General features: G+C 39.0%; 1 protein-coding gene and 1 pseudogene across 1 annotated transcript; one reads left to right on the top strand and one right to left on the bottom strand.

The window, feature by feature from the left end:
* The first annotated feature begins 6,795 nt into the window (after positions 1–6,795).
* LOC110543564 (actin-related protein 2/3 complex subunit 5-like) lies at positions 6,796–7,230 on the top strand. Its single transcript, XM_060372151.1, has one exon. The coding sequence runs from the start codon at positions 6,796–6,798 to the stop codon at positions 7,228–7,230; it is 435 nt and encodes a 144-aa protein (XP_060228134.1).
* Positions 7,231–11,364: 4,134 nt separating this feature from the next.
* Positions 11,365–12,281, bottom strand: LOC110543905 (olfactory receptor 4C15-like; annotated as a pseudogene).
* Positions 12,282–20,491: the final 8,210 nt, after the last annotated feature.

Raw genomic sequence — 20,491 nt, 5'->3', positions numbered from 1 at the left:
AATATTGTCTTTATCTTTTACATAATTGTGATAATCTAATGCATGTATACAATGTGCAATGTACATAGTGACCAACATAGTAATCTCTTCTCCTCTTCCTAATCTTCCATATCCTTTCCTTATTATCAACCACTCCCATTCTTATATTCATGTCTTTGTGTTTTAGCTGATGAATTTAATTAGAGTTGTCTATATGCGCAAAAATATGTGGTTAATTACTAGACCATGAAGAACTCACTTAAGCATACATAACTGAAAAAAAAGATACTTCTTTCCACCTTTATTTGACAATAGCTTTCTTTTTAAATTATTTTTAACTTTATTGTTTATTCACTGTATCTCACTCACTTCTCCCCCTCAATCCCACTGTCCCACTTCCCCACCCATGTTGCTTTTCCAGTCCACTGAAAAGGGAGGTCCTCCTCCCCTTCCCTGTGACCTTAGTCTATCAGGTCTCAGCAGGAGTGGCTGCATTATTTTCTTCTGTGGCCTCGTAAGGCTGGTGCCCCATCAGGGGGAGATGATCAAAGAGCAGGCCAATTAGATCATGTCAGAGACAGTTTCTGTCCCCATTACTATGGAGACCACTTGGATACTGAACTGTCATTGGCTAGCTCTATGCAGGGGTTCCAGGCCATCTCCATGAGTAGTCCATGGCAGGAGTATCAGAAAAGACTGCTGTGCCCAGAATTTTAGGACCTGTTGCTGTCCTTGTGGAGCTCCTGTCCTCTCTAAGTCTTATTATATCCACTTCTTTCATAAGATTCCCTATGCTTTGTCCAAAGTTTGGCTATGAGTCTCAACATCTGCCTCAAGATGCTGCAGGGTAGAGCCTTTCAGAGGCCCTCTGTGGCAGGCTCCTGTCCTGTTTCCTGTTTTCTCCAGCCTCCTATGTCCATCCTCTTTGCCTTTCTGAATGGGGATTGAGCATCTTAGCCAGAGTCCTCCTTCCTGATTAGCTTCTTTAAGTGTACACATTTTAGTTTGTTAATCCTATATTATATGTCTAGTATACACTTATGAGTGAGTATATACCCTGTGTGTCTTTCTGCTTCTGGGGTACCTCAGTCAGGATGATCTTTTCCAGTTCCCACTATTTACCTGCAAATTTCATGATTTATTTGTTCAATGTCTTTAGTCATCAGGGAAATGCAAATCAAAATGACCCAGAGATTTCACCTTACACCCGTCAGATGGCTAAGATGAATAACTCAAGTGACAACACACACTGGAGAGGATGTGGAGAAAGGGGAACCCTCCTCCACTTCTGGTGGGAATGTAAACTAATGCAACCACTTTGGAAATCAATCTGGTGCTTTCTCAGACAACTAGGAATAGTGATTCCTCAAGATCCAGCCATACCACTGCTAGACATATATCCAAAAGATGGTTAAGTGTACAAGAAGGACATTTGCTCAACCATGTTTGTAACAGCTTTATTTGTAATGTCCAGAACCTGGAAACAGCCCAGATCCCCCTCAATTGAGGAATGGATACAGAAATTGTAGTACATCTACACAATGGAATATTACTCAGAGATAAAAGGCAATAGCTTCTTAAGAAGGGTTGGGACCTCATGAAACCATCCTATAGCCATACTACATTGTTGAAGGTCCAGGTCTAATGCTAGTCCTTTTCTTTTCTTTTCTTTATATATATATATCCACACTTGATGTTATTTCATGTTTCAATGACCAAGAATATTCAACAGACTACTCAATGTCTCATAACACTTCCCCATTTTCCATGTTTTATGTTATATTCTATCTTCTATTTTGAGATACTTCCTGGTCTTTGCAGCTGTCCCACTATGGAACATTTATTTTCAGTATTTCCAACAATTAAATGTCTCTGCATTAACTTCTGTTCATTTCTTTTAAAAACGCTTCTCTGTTCCTACCTGAGAGTTTAAATGCCTCCATGGTACTGGCATAGAAACAGAATGGTGGATCAATGGAATCAAACAGAGGACCCAGAAATAAACCCACACACTTATGGACACCTGTTCTTTGACAAAGACACCAAAACCATACAATGGAAAAAAGATAGCATCTTCAACAAATGGTGCTGGTACAACTGGATGTCTATATGTAGAAAAATGAAAATAGATCCATACTTATCACCCTGCACAAAACTGAAGTCCAAGTGGATCAAAGACCTCAACATAAAACTAGACACATTAAATCAGCTAGAAAAAAAAGTGGGGAATACCCTAGAACTCATTGGTACAGGAGAAAACTTCCTGAACAGAACACCAACAGCACAGGCTCTAAGAACAACAATCAATAAATGGTACCTCATGAAACTGAAAAGCTTCTGCAAAGCAAAGGACACCCTCACCAAAACAAAGTGACTGCCTACAGATTGGGAAAGAATCTTCACCAACCCTTTATCTGACAGAGGACTCATATCCCGTATATGTAATGAACTAAAGAAGCTGAAAAGCAGCAAACTAAGTAATCCACTTAAAAAATGGAGAACAGAGCTAAACAGAGAATTCTCTGTAGAGGAATATCGAATGGCAGAGAAGCACTTAAAGAAATGCTCAACCTCATTAGCCATTAGCGAAATGGAAATCAAAACAACCCTGAGATTTCACCTTACACCCACTCACTCATATAGACATACAACATAGGACAAACCCACTAAAATCTGTGCATCAAAGAAACTAAGCAAGAGAGAGGACCCTACCTAAAACAGTCAATCCCCATCCTGAAAGGCAAAGAAGATGGACAGCAGAAGAAGAAAACAGGAAACAACCTAGGAACCTACCACAGAGGGCCTCTGAAAGCCTCTGCCCTACAGACTATCAAAGCAGATGCTGAGCCTGATGGGCAACTGTTGGGCAGAGTGAATGGAATTTTATGTAAGAAGTGGGAAATAGTAAGAGCTGGAGAGTACAGGGTCTCCACAAGGAGAGCAACAGAACAAGAAAATTTGAACACAGGGAACTTCCCAGAGACTCATAATCCAACCAAGGACTATTCATGGAGATAACCTAGAACCCCTGCACAGATGTAGCCCAGGGCAGTTCAGTCTTCAAGTGGGTTACATAGTAATGTGAAGAAGGACTGCCTCTGACATAATCTGACTGGCCCGGTCTTTGATCACCTCCCCCTGGGGGGGAGCAGCCTTACCAGGCCACAGTAGAGGACAATGCAGCCACTTTTGATGTGAACTGATGGACTAAGATCAGAAAGGAGAGGAGAACCTCCCCTATCAGTGGGGAGTGGCATGCAAGCAGAAAGAGGAGAGAGGGTGGGTTCGGGAGGGGAGGAGGTAGGGGCTTATGGGGGGATGCAGAATGAATAAAGTGTAATTGATGAAAAATTAAAAAAATATTTAAGATGCAATTTGACACCATTTCTACTTAGCAATAATAATCATAAGAAAAAAAAAACAAAACAAAAAACAAAAAAAAATCTCCACTGAAGTCTGTGACCTCACTAGCTACAGCCTTTTACTAAAGTTTATGTATCAGGTGTGTGTATCTGAGAATGTCTCTAATCAGATCTGAAAGTGACTGGTTATCCCACAAACTGCTGTGTCACTATTGCATCAGTGGACAAATTTCACCAGACAGCTCCAGAGATATATAAGACAATTCATGATTTTTCTCCTCCATAAGAAAATATGGCACTTTGTGAACAATGAACAGTAGCCAGTAGAAAGGAATGCTCTAAGGAGTCTTACTTTGATCTTCTATAAAACTAAAATGCACTTACAAATTTTGCACACATAATGACATAATCATTCCTGTTCCAGAAGGATTGTCTGATACCAAAATAATAAAAAGAAAGGAATGACAGGAATAAGAACAGTGAGAGCTTTGATACACTGCTAGGTAGAGTCTTTCAGAGCCCTCTGTTGTAGCTCCTGTCCTGTTACTTGTTTTCTCTTACATCCAATGTCCACCCCATTTATCTTTCTAAGTGAGGATTGATCATCTTACCCTGGGTCCTTTTTTTTGTTTATCTTCTTTAGGTGTATAGATTTCAGTATGTTTATCCTATCTTATAGGTCTATGTAAGTGAGTATATACCATGTGTGTCTTTCTGCTTTTGGGATACCTCACTCAGGATGATTGTTTCTAGGTCCCACCATTTGCCTGCAAATTTCATGATTTCCTCGTTTTTAATTGCTGTATAGTAGTCCATTGTGTAAAATTACCACAATTTCTGTATCCATTCCTCAACTGAGAGACATCTGGGTTGTTTCCAGGTTCTGGCGATTACAAATAAAGCTGCTACAAACATGGGTGAGCAAATGTCCTTGTTGCATACTTGGGCATCTTTTGGATATATGCCCAGGAGTGGTACAGCTGGATCTTGAGGAAGTGCTATTCCTAATTGTCTGAGAAAGTGCCAGATTGATTTCCAAAGTGGTTGTACTAGTTTGCATTCCCACCAGCAATGGAAGAGAGGGTTCCCTTTTCTCCACAACCTCTCCAGCATGTGTTGTCACTTGAAGTTTTGATTTTAGCCATTCTGATGGGTGTCAGGTGAAATCTCAGGGTTGTTTTTATTTGCATCTCTCTGATGGCTAGGACAATTGTAAGACTCATAACCAAACCTTTAGCAGAGTTCAGGGAATCATAAGAAAGAAGGGGGAGTTAATATGACCTAGAGAGTCCAGGAGCTCCACAAGGACCAAATATATCTGGGCACAAAGGTCTTTTATGAGACTGTTTCTCCAACCAAGGACCATGTATGGATATAACCTACAACCTCTGCTCAGATGTAGTCCATGGTAGCTCAGTATCCAAATGGCTATCGTAATAAGGGGAACAGGGACTGGTTCTGACATGAACTCAATGGCGGGCTCTTTGACCTCACCCCACCCTGAGGGAGTAGCAGCCCTGCTATGCCCCATAGGAGGACCTTGCAGCCAGTCCTGCAGATACCTGATAAATCAGGATCAGATGAAAGGGGAGGAGGGCCTCCCCTATCAGTGGACTTAGAAAGAGACAGAGAGGAGATAAGGGAGGGAGGGTGGGATTAGGAGGGAAATAGGGAGGGGGATACAGCAGGGATTCAAAGTTAATAAACTGTAACTAATATAAAATAAAATAAAATAAAATAAAATAAAATAAAAATTAACAATGAGAGCTCAGCAGAGCAAACACCAAACCCTGTGGCTCCATGTGCTCTAGCATCTGGAGCACATGATGCATCATATGTTCCTGTACTCTTCATTTCTGCTGCCAACAACAGCCTTGCCCATGAGTTGGATGCAAGCTCTGAAGACAAATATTTACAGAATATCCTATGACTCTGGCATTAAAACACTCCTGGGTCTCCACTTCATCTTAGACTTCCCATTCACAACTTCAAGAAGCCATCTTCTGTGAATCTTTTCAGGGACTCCAGCCATGACATTCATGGTTTAACCTCAGCTTCTCTGCAAAATGATGCAATGACTTTACAACCCTTTCCCACAATTGTATATCTTTCATTTCCACCAAACAAATCCCACAAAGACAATGCTGCCAACTTTTTCTCCAGCTGGAGATGGCAATGAAGCCTGACACTGAGGCTTGAGGTCTTCTGTGGAATAATCCTAGGGAACCCGTTTCCTAGGTAGTTGATTCCAAGCAGTGAATTCCTCCTATTTTTCTTTCTGCTTTGTTCTCAGCTAATATTTTTATCCTTTTGTATAAGGTCACATGTCACAAGACAGACCTGTTGACTGGTTTGGCTTTGTCCTTGGATCACACTTGCTATTATAACAGTGCAGCATAGTGTTTCTTTTTGAGAAATGAGGCCTTTTTTTTTTTTTTTTTCAACACACAGTTGATTTTTCTAAAGTTAAATTGCTGGACTTCTTTCCACCATAAAAACCACTATTTTGTTGTTGCTTGTTTGTTTTTCTTTTACATATTTCTGCCTATATTGCTGCTCCCTTTCCTTGTGGACCTGGCCATGTGCAATAAAAAATAGACAAACCATATATTAAATATTCTATTGTTTTAAAGTTTCTTCTCACCAAATAAATTAAAGAATTACCTGCAACCAATTTCTTACAGGAGAGGTAAAGTGAAATTAGAGTCTTCAGCCAAATAACATGCAAATGAATCCTGGTGTATTTTCTGCTTGAGTCCTTCATTAATTGATCTCTTGATGAAAGCTTTAATTGTCTAAACTTTCTGAGGAATGTTATTTTCTAAGCTCTTTCCTAAGTAGCCCATGAAACACTATCTCTGGCATGCTAGGCCTTTTCTAGCCTAATGAATCAAATTCTGACCTTAAAGCCCCAAATCAGTTCTAAAGGCCTAAATTCCTGTGATTGTGTTTATTAAAACTATAGCAGCACTCCTTATACTATTTTTTATATCAGTTATGTTATTCTTTGCTGCAATAGCATTCTTGACACAGTGATTTAATGAAGGAAAAGTAGGTTGGGTTATATAGTTCAGTGTGTTAGTCTGTCATGGTTGGTGCTTATGACAGCAGGAGGTTGAGGCAGCTGGTTTCATTGTATCCATAATCTGGAAGAAGATCAATGAATTTCTGTGCTTTGCTATCTTTCTCATTTTTACAGAGTTCATGACACAAGCCAAAAGAATAACTCCCATATTTCTTATGGAGTTTCCCACATTAATAAAATTATTCAAGAGGAACCATCATTGATGTTCCTAGTGGTTAGCCTAATCAAGAAAATTCCTTACATGTGTGCCTGGAGGCTTGTCTCCTAAATGATTGCAGAGCTTGTGAAGATGACTATTAAAACTATGGTCACAGGCTCCCTCATAAGAGGCACTGCTGAGGGGAGGCCAAGGTCCAGTCATGATCCAGGATGTCTAAGAACATGGTGTCATTGTCCTATTTCCGGAAGGTAGACTTAGATAAATATCATGAGATCAAGTTTGTGGACAAGGAGGACTATGGCAATGGTCAGGCCAGGCCCGATGAGGGTGAGTTGGACTCATGCCTGTGGCATGGAAACATAACTGCTCTCCAGGCTGCTCTGAAACATCCCCCTATCAACACAAAAAGTAAGGCAGTGAAGGACCAGGTAGGCAGCATTGTCTTGAAGATGCTCATCTCTTTAAAAGCTAATGATACTGAAAAACCTGTTCAGTCTCTGGATAAGAATGATATGGACCTCTTAATGAAATATATTTACAAAGGTTTTGAGAGCCCTACTGGCAACAGCAGTGCTGTTACTACAAGGCATTTGCTGTTGGCTGGGTCCAACATTCATGTTTTGACTGCAAGAAAAACTGTGTAGTCCAGCTGAAACTGGATGTCATTCACAGCAGTGGGAGTTGCTGGTACAAAGACCAAAACAACCAAACAGCACTGCTGCCCTGTGGGTAGGATCTACTTCTCTCAACTTTGCCTTCCTGCTTCTAATAAGACAATGAAAAGAGAACAAGGGGATACAAATTGGAGAGGAAGTCAAAGTATTGCTATTTGCAGATGATATGATAGTGTATGTAGGCAAACCCAAAAATTCCACCAGAGAACTCCTAATGCTTATAAAAAGCTTTAACAGAGTGGCTAGATACAAGATTAATTAAAAAAAAAAAAACAACAAAAACCAACCAAACAATAACAGTAGCCCTCCTGTATACAAACAACAAACGTGCTGAGAGAGAAATTAGGGAAACTATACCCTTCATAAAAGCCACAAATAATATAAAGTTTCTTGGTTTAACTCTGATCAAGCAAATAAAAGCCCTGTATGACAAGAACTTCAAGTCTCTAAAATTGAAGAAGATATCAGAAGATAGAAAGATGCCCATAATTGTAGATCAGTAGGATTAACATAATAAAAATTGCCATCCATACCCAATGAGATCTACACATTCATTGCAGTCCCCATCAAAATACCTACACAGTTCTTTTTTTTTGTTAATAGCACTCTTTTTTTTATATGATACATATGTTTATTGTTTCACAGATTACCAAAATAAATATTTAATTTTACAGTATTAATTTTTGCTTAGCGTAACGCATCCTAATCTAAATTTACCATCCTTTCTTTCCTCTAATGTTTTCTTTTTTTTTTTTTCAATGCAGTTTATTCAGGAACCTTGAACAATTCTAGGACCCTGCGGAAAGCCAGCCCACAGCTTAAATAGCCTCTGGGTAGCCAACCCAGGCATGCCACATGGGCAATGCAGATAGGTCCACATACATGGAAGCCTACACAGTTCTTTACAGACCTAGAAATGGCAATTCTAACAAATTGTTCTTCTTGAAACTGAAAACTTTCTGTAAGAAAAGGGGATTGGGAGGAGACGAGGGAGGGGGCGACTGCCAGGACACAAATTGAATAAATTATAATAAATAATAATAATTTTAAAAAGGAAAAAAAAGGAAACTGCCAATAGAACAAAATTAGTGTACTGATTGGAAAAAGATCTTCATCAATCCTCCATCTGACAAAGAGTTAATATCCAAAATATATCATGAACTCAAGAAATGAAAAAACAATAAGCAAATAGGACACAGAACTAGACAGAGGAATCTCAAATGGCCAAGAAACGCTTAAAGAAGCGATCAACATCCTTATTCATCAGGGAAATGCAAATCAAGAGACTCTGAGATTCCAACTCACACAAGTCAAAATGGCTAAGATCAAAATTTCAAAGGGCAGCACATGCTGGCCAGGGTGTGGAGAAAGGGGAATACTCCTCCATTGCTGGTAAGAGTGTAAATTTGTACAACCACTTTGGAAAACAACCTGGCACTTTCTCAGATTTGGGAATAGCTTTACTTCAATATCCAGCTACACCTCTCCTGGGTATCTACGCAAAAGACGACAGACAATTCAACAGATACACTTCTATGAACTATGTTCATAGAAGCTTTACTTACAATTGCCAGAATCTGGAAACAACCTAGGTACCCCTCAACCAAAGAATGGATAACTAAACTGCCACATTTATACAGCGGAATACCACTCCTCTATTGAAAACAAAGAATTCATGAAATTTGCATGCAAATGGATGAAACTAGAAAAGATCATCCTGAGTGAGGTAACCCAGACCAAGAAGGACACACATGGTATATACTCACTTATAAGTGGAATTTAGCCTGATATTCCAGGATAAGCATACCATGAGGCACAAAACCAAAGAAGTACCATAGAAGATCCAAGGGAGGGTGCATAAATCTCACATGAAAGAGGAGCAAGAATAGACAGAGGTGATGGCTAATAAGAGGAGCAAGGTAGAAGAGGGGAAACAGAGTTAAGAGGATGGAGATTAGACCTGGGGAAAGCTAGGGCAAGAAGACAGAAAGACTGTGGAGAAAAAAGAAAAGAGAAACTGAGAGTAGGGATTATCTGTGACAAGCTGGGGACCTAAGTCAAAGTAGGCTCCTGGGAGGATTTGAGGGGGACTCAAGCAGAGACTCCTAATAGCAGAGGCCATAGAAACTGAAGAGAACACCCTCTAACTAGCCTAGTTTCCTAGCAGAGAGAAAGGAACACCAACCCACCTACAAAAACTTCAACTTAAAAGCTACCTTGCCTACAAGATGTACAGGTATGAAGATAGAGCAGAGATTGAGGGAATACCTAACCAATGCTTGGCTTACTCAATAACCCACCCTATGGGAGAATGCCAACCCTTGACACTATACAGGATACTCTCCTAAACTTGCAGACAGTAGCCTGACAGCCTTGTCTTCTGAGGGATTATACCTGAAAACAGATGCTGATATTCACAGCCAAACAGTGAAAAAAAGAGAAAGAGAAAAAGATCTGGAGGTGAAAGAAACTTCACAAGAAGATCAACAGAGCCAACTAACCAGGGCCCAGAAAGGCTTACTGAGATTGAAACATCAACCAAGAACCATGCATGAACTGGGTCTGGGCCCCTTACACAGAAGTAGCAGATGGACAGTTTAGGCTTCATGTGGGTCCTCTACTAAGGGAAGTAGGGACTGCCTTGGACAGGAAATCACTTGCCAGGATTTTGATCAATTTCTCCTGGTGAGACTGACTTGCCAGGTTCCAGGGGAAGGAGACATGCTGAGTCCTGATGCAACTTGAGGATCTGGGGTAGATTGGAAAGGAAGCTCCCCTTTTCTGAGGAGGAGAGGGGGAGAAAAAGAAAGAGAGGGGTGGTGGGACTAGGAGGGGATATCACAAGGATGTAAATTGAATAATAAGAAAAATTAAAAACCATCTGTCGCCATATCCATTTTATATCTCTGTCATATTGTATTAGCTAAAACATGAAGCATTGAATATGAGTCATGAGAGTGGACACCTATGAGTTGTCCCTGATTTTAGTGGAAATGTTTTAAGTTTTCTCCTCCTTAAGAAAATTCATCTTGAGAATTCATAAGTCTTCTGCTTTTTTCGCCATTTCATTTATTTATTTATTTTTACACATCCCAAAAAAACATTTTTCACAATGTATTCATTATATATTCCAAGTGAAGTGCCCTCCCTCAACTCTTCCCAATCCCTCCCTCCCTTCCTCTTTCACACTATCCCCTTCCCCTTATCCACTGAAAGGGGGAGTTCTCCCCTTTTAACATCTGTCCATAGCTTGTCAAGTCTCATCAGGAATTCCTGGATCCTCTTCCTCTCTGGCCTGGTAAGGCCACATAACCAACAGCCCAACAGCGAGTGATAAAAGAGCAGGCAACCGAGTACATGACAGAGGCAGCTCCTGCTTCCCTTACTAGGCAATCAACATGGAGACTGGACTGCCAAATGGCTACATCTGAGGAAGGGGTCTAGGTACTCTCTATGTATAGTCTCTTCAGGAATACCTGGGCTCAAATATTTTAGCTTTGTTTGTCTCCTTGTGGGGTTCCTGCCCCTCCAGGTCTTTCTATCCCCATACCCTCTTCTTCCATGAGACTGCTTGAGTTCTGCCCAAAGTTTGGCTGTGAGTCTCAGCATCTGCTTTGATCCCCTGTTGGGTGGAGCCTTTTAGAGAACCTTCTAAGTCTTCTGCTTTTGTGTACAAATACCTCTATCTGTAGGCAGGTATGCCTGCAATTGGAAGCAATCTTTCCAAACAAGCCTATCGTGTAATGGAATTAAATTATAAGACTCAAAAAAAATTTAAGACTCTGCTAGTTTGAATCATAACTTAAAACTGAAAATGTAGATTCTAGATGTCACAGGATATTTCTTCCTTTCATCTTCTCTGTAAGAGAATTTTAAGGCATGTTTAGTATAAGAGAACCGACCGTTGAATCCACATCCTAATAGAAAGCTTGAAGAGGCAGTTAGAGACTTTCGGAAAGGGAGCAACCAGTTTGGCACTTTATTTTTATAAGCACTGATTCATACTCCTTTTTATCTATTCAAAACCATAGGATATAAAGAATTTAAATGATTCTCGAAAATATTAAGAGTGAGCCATTTCTCCAGCCCTATAAATTAAATAATTTAATGCAAATCAAAAATATTAAACAATCTCCTCCACCTTTTCCTGATGGCATGCTTCATTTCCTTATTCCTGAAAATGGAAACCATAGGTTTCAGCAATGGTGTCAAGACATCAGCAAATATAAACACACATTTCTAAAAGGAGAATGCAGAGGTATTTTGTACATATATTAAAATGTATGGGACAAGGGACAAAAACACGATAGTAATGTGAGATCCACAGGTGGAGAGTGCTTTGTGCTGCCTTCCAGAACTATGGGCTCTCAGAGAGAACAGGATAACACTATAGGAAACAAGCAATTAGGAAAAAAAATGATGCAGATATACCCAATGTTAGCAAACACCAAAATGACAAAATGTGTGTATTGGTGCAGGCAAGCATTAGTATTGGGAACAAGTCACATGTAAAATAATCAATAAAGTTGTATCCACAGAACAGCAGCTACAATGTGAATATGCTTTGTATTACAGAATGCAAGAAGCCTGCTACCCAATCTGCTCCCACCAGAATGCCACAGAACCTCCGATTCTTGATGGAAGAGTAGTGCAGAGGCTTGCAAATGAGCACATAGTGATCATAAGCCAAGGCTAACACTTGTTAAAAAGTGGACAGAAAACAGTTGTATCATGCAACATTCAAAGGAGAGCATCTTTGTCCCACGAAGTCTACAATTACCTTGGGAGTTATTATAGAAGAAATGCATGCATCCAGAAAGGATAAGAACAACAAAAAGAAGTACAGTACACAGGGGAGCCAAAAGCATAGGACTGCATGCAATTGTTACCACAGATAACATGTTGACCCCCATAGTTGTAAGGTAGATGAACAAAAACAAAACAAATAGTGTTTCCTCAACTTTTAGGTTCTGTGAAAGTCCCAGGAGTATGAACTCAGTGACAATGCTCTGGCTTAGCATAATTCTTAAGAAAAAGTATTCTGGGTTGTAGACTCAGTCTCCAAATGTGTTCCATAGCAAGGGTAGCAGGGCCTGATTCTAGCATGAACTCAGTGACATGGTCTCTGATCAACTTCCCCTGAGGGTGCAGCCTTTCCAGGCCACAGAGGAAGACAATGCAGCTAGTCCTGATGAGACCTGATAATCTAGGGTCAGATAAAAGAGGAGGAGGTCCTCCCCTATCAGTGGAATAGCAGAGGGGCACAGAGGAGAAGGAGTGAGGAAGGGATTGGGAGGTCAACAAGGGAGGGGGCCAAAGCCAGAATACAAAGTAAATAATTGTAATAAATAATTAATAATTTAAAAAAAAAACGAAAAAGTATTCTGCCAAAAATTTGACTAGGAGTATCAGCATCTGCTTTGATACTCTGCTGGGTGGAGTTTTTCAGAGGTCCTCTGTGGTAGCTTGCTGTCCTGTTCCCTGTCTTCTCCTACTTGTGATGTCTATCTAGTTTGCCCTCCTGAATAGGATTAAACATTTTTCCTAGGGTCCTTTCCTTCTTATTTAGCTTCTTTACGGCAATAGCTTTTAGTATGTTAATCCTATATTATATGTCTAATATCTATTCGTATAAGTGAATAGATACCATTTGCATCTTTCTGCTTCTGGGTTACCTCACTCAGGATGATCTTTTCTAGTTCCCACCATTTGGCTGCAAATTTCATGATTTCCTTGTTTTTAATTGCTGAGTAGTATTCCATTGTGTAAATGTACCATAATTTCTGTATCCATTCCTCAGTTGAAGGACATTTAGCTTGTTTCCAGATTCTTGGTAATATGGACAAAGCTGCAATGAACATAGTTGAGTAAATGTCCTTGTTCTGTGGTTGAGCATCTTTCTGTTACAAGCCCAGGAATAAAATAGCTGGATCTTGAGGTAACACTCTTCATAATTTCCTGAGAAAGCACTAGATTGAGTTCTAAAGTGGTTGTGCAAGTTTACATTCCCACCCGCAATGGATGAGGATTCTTCTTCAAAAGCCCATATGATACAAAATCTGAACATTTAATTAAAATGGACAAATTTCTTGCTAGATTCCATTTACCTAATTTGAATCAAGGTCCGGTAAGTAAATTAAATAGTCCTATATTCCTCAAGGAAATAGAAGCAGTCATCAAAAGTCTCCCATCCAAAAAGCAAGCAAACAAACAAAAAACAGGACCAGATGGTTTCAATGCAGAATTCTGCCAGTCCTTCAAAGAACAGCTAATTTCAGTTCTCTTCAAACTATTTCACAAAATAGAAACAGAAGAAACATTACCAAACTCATTTTAAGGGCCACAGTCACCTAGATACCTAAACCACACAAAGGCAAAAAAAAAAAAAAAAAAAAAAAAAAAAAAAAAAAAAAACAAAAAAAAAAAACAAAAAGAAAGAGAACTTCAGACCAATCTCACATATGAAAATTGATGCAGAAATACTCAATAAAATATTTGCAAACCAAATCCAAGAACACATATAACATAGTTCTGGAAGTTCTTGCTAGAGCAATAAGACAGTTGAAGGAGATCAAGGGACTACAAATTGGAAAGGAAGAAGTCAAATTATCACTATTTGCAGATGATATGATAGTATACGTGAGTGACCCCAAAAACTCTACCAGGGAACTCCTACAGCTGATAAACACCTTCAGCAAAGTGGCCGGGTACAAAATTAACTCAAAAAAATCAGTAGCCCTCCTGTATACAAAAGACAAAAGGGCTGAGAAAGAAATTAGGGAAACAACACCCTTCACAATAGCCACAAATGACATAAGGTACCTCGGAGTAACCCTAACCAAGGAAGTCAAAGACTTGTATGAAAAAAATTTCAAGTCTCTGAAGAAAGAATTAGAAGAAGATATGAGAAGATGGAAAGATCTCCCATGCTCATGGCTTGGCAGGATTAACATAGTAAAAATGGCCATCTTGCCGAAAGCAATCTACAGATTCAATGCAATTCCCATCCAATTAATAACACAATTCTTTACAGACCTGGAAAGAAAAATTCTCAACTTCATATGGAATAACAAGAAACCCAGAATTGCTAAAACAATCCTCTACAATAAAAGATCTTCTGGAGGTACCGCCATCCCGGATCTTAAGTTGTACTATAGAGCAACAGTATTAAAAACTGCATGGTACTGGCATAGAAACAGAATGGTGGATCAATGGAACCGAACAGAGGACCCAGAAATAAACCCACACATTTATGGACACCTGATCTTTGACAAAGATGCCAAAACCATACAATGGACAAAAGATAGCATCTTCAACAAATGGTGCTGGTCCAACTGGATGTCTACATGTAGAAAAATGAAAATAGGTCCATACTTATCACCCTGCACAAAACTGAAGTCCAAGTGGATCAAAGACCTCAACATAAAACCAGACACATTAAATCGGCTAGAAAAAAAAGTGGGGAATACCCTAGAACTCATTGGTACAGGAGAAAACTTCCTAAACAGAACAAAAACAGCACAGGCTCTAAGAGCAACAATCAATAAATGGTACCTCATGAAACTGAAAAGCTTCTGCAAAGCAAAGGACACCCTCACCAAAACAAAGTGACTGCCTACAGATTGGGAAAGAATCTTCACCAACCCTTTATCTGACAAAGGACTCATATCCAGTATATATAAAGAACTAAAGAAGCTGAAAAGCAGCAAACCAAGTAATCCAATTAAAAAAATGGGTAACAGAGCTAAATAGAGAATTCTCTGTAAAGGAATATCGAATATCGAATGGCAGAAAAGCACTTAAAGAAATGTTCAACCTCATTAGCCATTAGGGAAATACAAATCAAAACAACCCTGAGATATCACCTTACACCCATCAGAATGGCCAAGATCAAAAACTCAAGTGACAACACATGTTGGAGAGGTTGTGGAGAAAGGGGAACCCTTCTCCACTGCTGGTGGGAATGTAAACTTGTACAGCCACTCTGGAAATCAATCTGGCACTTTCTCAGACAACTAGGAATAGTGCTTCCCCAAGATCCAGCATTACCACTCCTGGGCATATATCCAAAAGAGGCTCAAGTACACAAAAAGGACATTTGCTCACCCATGTTTGTCGCAGCTTTATTTGTAATAGCCAGAAGCTGGAAACAACCCAGATGCCCCTCAACTGAAGAAAGGATGCAGAAATTGTGGTACATCTATACAATAGAATATTACTCAGCAATGAAAAATAAGGAAATCATGAAATTTGCAGGTAAATGGTGGGACCTGGAAAGGATCATCCTGAGTGAGTTGTCCCAGAATCAAAAAGACACACATGGTATATACTCACTCCTATAGACATACAACATAGGACAAACCCACTAAAATCTGTGCATCTAAAGAAACTAAGCAAGAGAGAGGACCCTACCTAAAACAGTCAATCCCTGTCCGGAAAGGCAAAGAGGATGGACATCAGAAGAAGAAGAAAACAGGAAACAACCTAGGAACCTTCTACAGAGGGCTTCTGAAAGCCAGAAGAAGAAAACAGGAAACAAACTAGGAACCTACCCCAGAGGGCCTCTGAAAGCCTCTGCCCTGCAGACTATCAAAGCAGATGCTGAGCCTGATGGGCAACTGTTGGGTAGAGTGAATGGAATTTTATATAAGAAGTGGGAAATAGTAAGAGCTGGAGAGGACAGGGTCTCCACAAGGAGAGCAACAGAACAAGAAAATTTGAACACAGGGAACTTCCCAGAGACTCATAATCCAACCAAGGACTATTCATGTAGATAACCTAGAACCCCTGCACAGATGTAGCCCATGGCAGTTCAGATTCCAAGTGGGTTCCATAGTAATGAGAAGAGGGACTGCCTCTGACATAATCTGATTGGTCTGCTCTTTGATCACCTCCCCCTGAGGGGGGAGCAGCCTTTCCAGGCCACAGTAGAGGACAATGCAGCCACTTTTGATGTGAACTGATAGACTAAGATCAGAAAGGAGAGGAGAACCTCCCCTATCAGTGGACTTGGGGAGTGGCATGCAAGCAGAAAGGGGAGGGAGGGTGGGATCTGGAGGGAGGTGGGAGGGGCTTATGGGGGGATACAAAATGAATAAAGTGTAATTAATAAAAATTAAAAAAAGATATCATCCAGCATATTCAATTAGGCTTCATCCAAGGCAGGTAGGGGAGGTTCAATATAATCCACCATATAAACAAACTAAAAGGAAAAAGAACCACATGATCATCTTCTTAGATACTGAAAAAGCATTTAACAAAATACAACACCCATTCATGTTCAAAGTCTTGGAGTAATCATGGATACAAGGCACACACCTAAACATAGTAAAGGCAATATGCAGCAAGACTATAGCCAACATAAAACTAAATGGAGAGAAACTTAAGTCAATCACATTGAAATCAGGGACAAGGCAAGGGTGCCCACTCTCCCTGTATCTATTCAAGATGGTACTTGAAGTCCTAGCTAGAGCAGTAAGACAGCAAAAGGAGACAAAGCTACAATTTGGAAAGGAATAAGTCAAAGTATCACTATTCAGAGATGATATGACAGTTTGTAATAATTTTATTTTCCTCCAAAGATTTTAAAAATTTAGGGGCCAGTTTTTCCAGAGTTCGGCAGTTACAAATAAAGCTGCTATGAACATAGTTGAGCAAATGTCAACTATGTATTCCCCACCATTGAATGGTGGGGAGGCTTTTGGATATATGCCGAGGAGTGGTATAGTTGCATCTTGAGGTAGCACTATTCCTAATTTTCTGAGAAAGCTCCAGGTTGATTTATAAATTGCTTGTGCAAGGTTACATTCCCACCAGCAATGGAGGAGGGTTCCCCGTTTCTCCATATCTTCTCCAGCATGCATCATCCCTTGAGTCTGTTTTTATCTTAGCCATTCTGATGAAATCTCAGGGTTGTTTTGATTTGCATTTCCCATTTCCCGAATGACTTAGGATGTTAATAATTTAAGTGTTTCCCTGCCATTCAATATTCCTCTGTTAAGTATTCTCTGTTAGCTCTGCACCCAATTTTTAATTTTATTACTTGGTTTGTTTAACTTCTTGTTGCTTGCTGTTTAACTTCTTCAGATATTCTAGCTATTGGTCCTCTGTCAGATATAAGGTTGGTGAACATCCTTTCCCAGTCTGTAGGCTGTTGTTTCGTTCTGATGACACAGTCCTTTGCTTTACAGAAGCTTTTCAGTTGCATGAGGTCCCAATTACTAATTATTGATCTTAGAGCCTGTGCTGTTCGTGTTCTGTTCAGGAAGTTGTCTCCTGTGCCAATGAGGTCAAGGCTCTTTCTCACTCTTTCTTCTAATAGGTTTAGCGTGTCTGTTTTATGTTGAGGTCTTTGATCCCCTTGGAATTTAAAATTCTTCAGTGTGATAAATATGGTTCTATTTGCATTTTCTATATATAGACATTACCATTTAGGAATAGATACAGAAAGTGTGGTACATTCACACAACAGAATACTAATCAGCAATTAAAAAAAGGAAATCATGAAATTTGAAGGCAAATGGTGGAAACTAAAAAAGATCATCCTGAGTGAGGTAATCCAGAAACAGAAAGATGCACATGGTATGTATTCACTTATAAGTGGAAATTAGCCATACAACATAGGACAAACATACTAAAATCAATAGTCCTAAAGAAGCTAAACAACAAGGAGGACCCTAAGGAAGAGGTTGAAACCTCACTCAGAAGGACAAACAGGATAGACAACTGAAGTAGGACAAGAAAAGGAATAGGGAAGGAGCCTTCCACAGAGGACCTCTGAAACACCCTACCCACCAGGGTATCAGAGGAGATACTGAGACCCATAACCAACCTTTAGGCAGAGTGCCAGAATCTTTAGGGAAGGAGAGAGATAGAAAGACCTGGAGGGGACAGGAATTATAAAGGATAAGAGGGAGGATGGGTGGGACTGGGAGGATACAAGAGGGGGATTGCAGAGGGAATATAAAGTGAATAAGTTGTAATAATATATAAATAAAATATATAAATAAAATTTAAATTTAAAATATTTTAAAAATTAGAACTTTGGGGCTAGTTCTATATGAAACATTTCCATATACCTCTATTTTCATGGTTTTATGTATAAAACTTTAAGGATGTATACATTAATAAAAATATTCATTTCCTCTACTAATAATTTTGTCTTTTTGATAAGATAACATGTACATGTACACAGTGTTCTATGACCACATTGACTACAGAGTAAACTTTCTTGTGGCCATTGCAATTATACTGACTCCTTTCTTTTTCCCAACTATATTTCTTCTTATATTTGAGTCTTTTGGTTTTGATCTACTGGCTTTAGGATTACTTTTATGAACATGGATAGAAGATTGTTTACTGGATCATATTCAAATTTCCTGGGGCCTCAAGCTTAAAGAAAATGCTATTCTTGAACCAAGAAAGCTTAATTGTCAATAACTCCTCAGGTGAGACTTGGAGATTCATGACCAAGTTTTCAAGGCTGAAACTTGTGCCAGTCCAGTGTTATTTTTTTTCATGATTTCAATGATCCTGTCATATCCAAAAGACAATGTTTCATAGTGATTTTCATCTTCCTCAAACTCTTATGATATTCCTGGCTTCTGTTCCAAAATGTTTCCTGGATCTAGGAAAAAGGTAAAATAACTGTTTCATTTAGGGATGAACATTAAACAGTCACTTGCTCTGCACTTGAAAGATGTATAGTTCTTTGCATTAAGCACTACACAGTGCAAGAAGAAACTACCCAACACGCTAAAAAATGTACTATGGGTATTAGCACAAGTATTTAAAAGGCTGCCGTCATTTCCATGTATAATAAAAAACAAAATAAACAAACGAAAACCAAAAAACACAACAACAGTAGGTAGATTCTCCCCTAGGACCTTGAACTTCTCCATAAGCTTTTATGAAGGCTACCTTCACAAGGCCATCTTCAAGTCTCTGTTATTGATGTGAATTGGCTGAAAGGAAAAAAACAAAAAACAAAAAACAAAAAACAGCAAACATATAGAGAAAAGCTAGAATTGAGTGGAACATGTGCTCCAATGCAGATGAAACAAGAGCAAATTGAAAATTCAGTAAGTTCATTATATACAAGAAAGAAAAGGACATGGATTAACTCAACCTCATAGGAGGGGAACAGTTTTAGGTTGCAGTCATCCTAAAGGAGAAAGCTATAGTGGATTATTGCTACATACACTGGTTTTAACTAAGGATCAATCATTCATAAATACTCATAATAGCACAAGAGAGAAGCTTTACCTTTTCTCTGAGTCTGACCCAGTGAAAGCTTTCCATGGGGTTGAGGTATTTGCATCCTTGACATGGCCATAATTATTTCAATAGTGCACATTAACTGTGGACTGTATTTCCTCCCTACCCTGAACATAGTGGCCTGTGAATTATGCTTCTCTATTAATTATAAACTTGTAATTGTTAAAAAGGAGTTATAACAATAAAAATGAACCTTGGGATGTAATGTGCTTCTTATGCTCTCTGACCCTGAGTTCTTAATTTCCTATTTTAGTTCTTCCACATCCTTCAGGAGAGATGATTTGCTCTACCTATCACACTTTTCTCTACAATTCAATATTCAAGATTAAAATAATAAAAGGGTAAAGCTTGATTTGAATGTAACAAAACAAACCTGGTTTGGATACTATACTATATTTAAAATAATTTATTTCATGGTTTTGTTTCAAACATTGGATTAGTAGCTTCATAAATAAGTTAAGTCACTGATTTTTGTCATATTTATTTCTTAAGCTAATTCTTGCGAATAAATGAACAACTTTGGGGAAAATATTCTTTACTTGCAAGGCAAGGATATCAGGAAGATGTATTTCTTTTGAGTTTGATGACAAACATAGAGATTAGGTGGGCAAATCACCCCCAAAATGTCTAAACTTCTATTAAGCATTTGTCTGATGTAAGCTACACACTTTATTCAAATATTGTTTTGATCTGGATCTTAATTTTTAAACAGTTTCCACTGGGAATGCAATACAATGCCATGCACTTTGAGCTCTTGTTCTTTCATATTGCAATGTAAAACTAAGAAGAGACAAACATGAGCATTTATTAATTTTGTCTGTAAAATTCAGTTGGCCTGTTAGTGCCACTGAAAAGAAAAGCAAGCTGTAACTATTTTCCTACAAATTTAATTTGTCACCCTTCATATAACATTGCCATGAATTGCTATAGAATATGCTTAAATCTCAAAGAGCTT

Source organism: Meriones unguiculatus, chromosome 18 (assembly GCF_030254825.1).
Source record: "Meriones unguiculatus strain TT.TT164.6M chromosome 18, Bangor_MerUng_6.1, whole genome shotgun sequence".
Classification (NCBI taxonomy): Eukaryota; Metazoa; Chordata; class Mammalia; order Rodentia; family Muridae; genus Meriones; species Meriones unguiculatus.
Note: the sequence above shows the minus strand (reverse complement) of the source record. Positions and strands in the feature narration are given on the sequence as shown.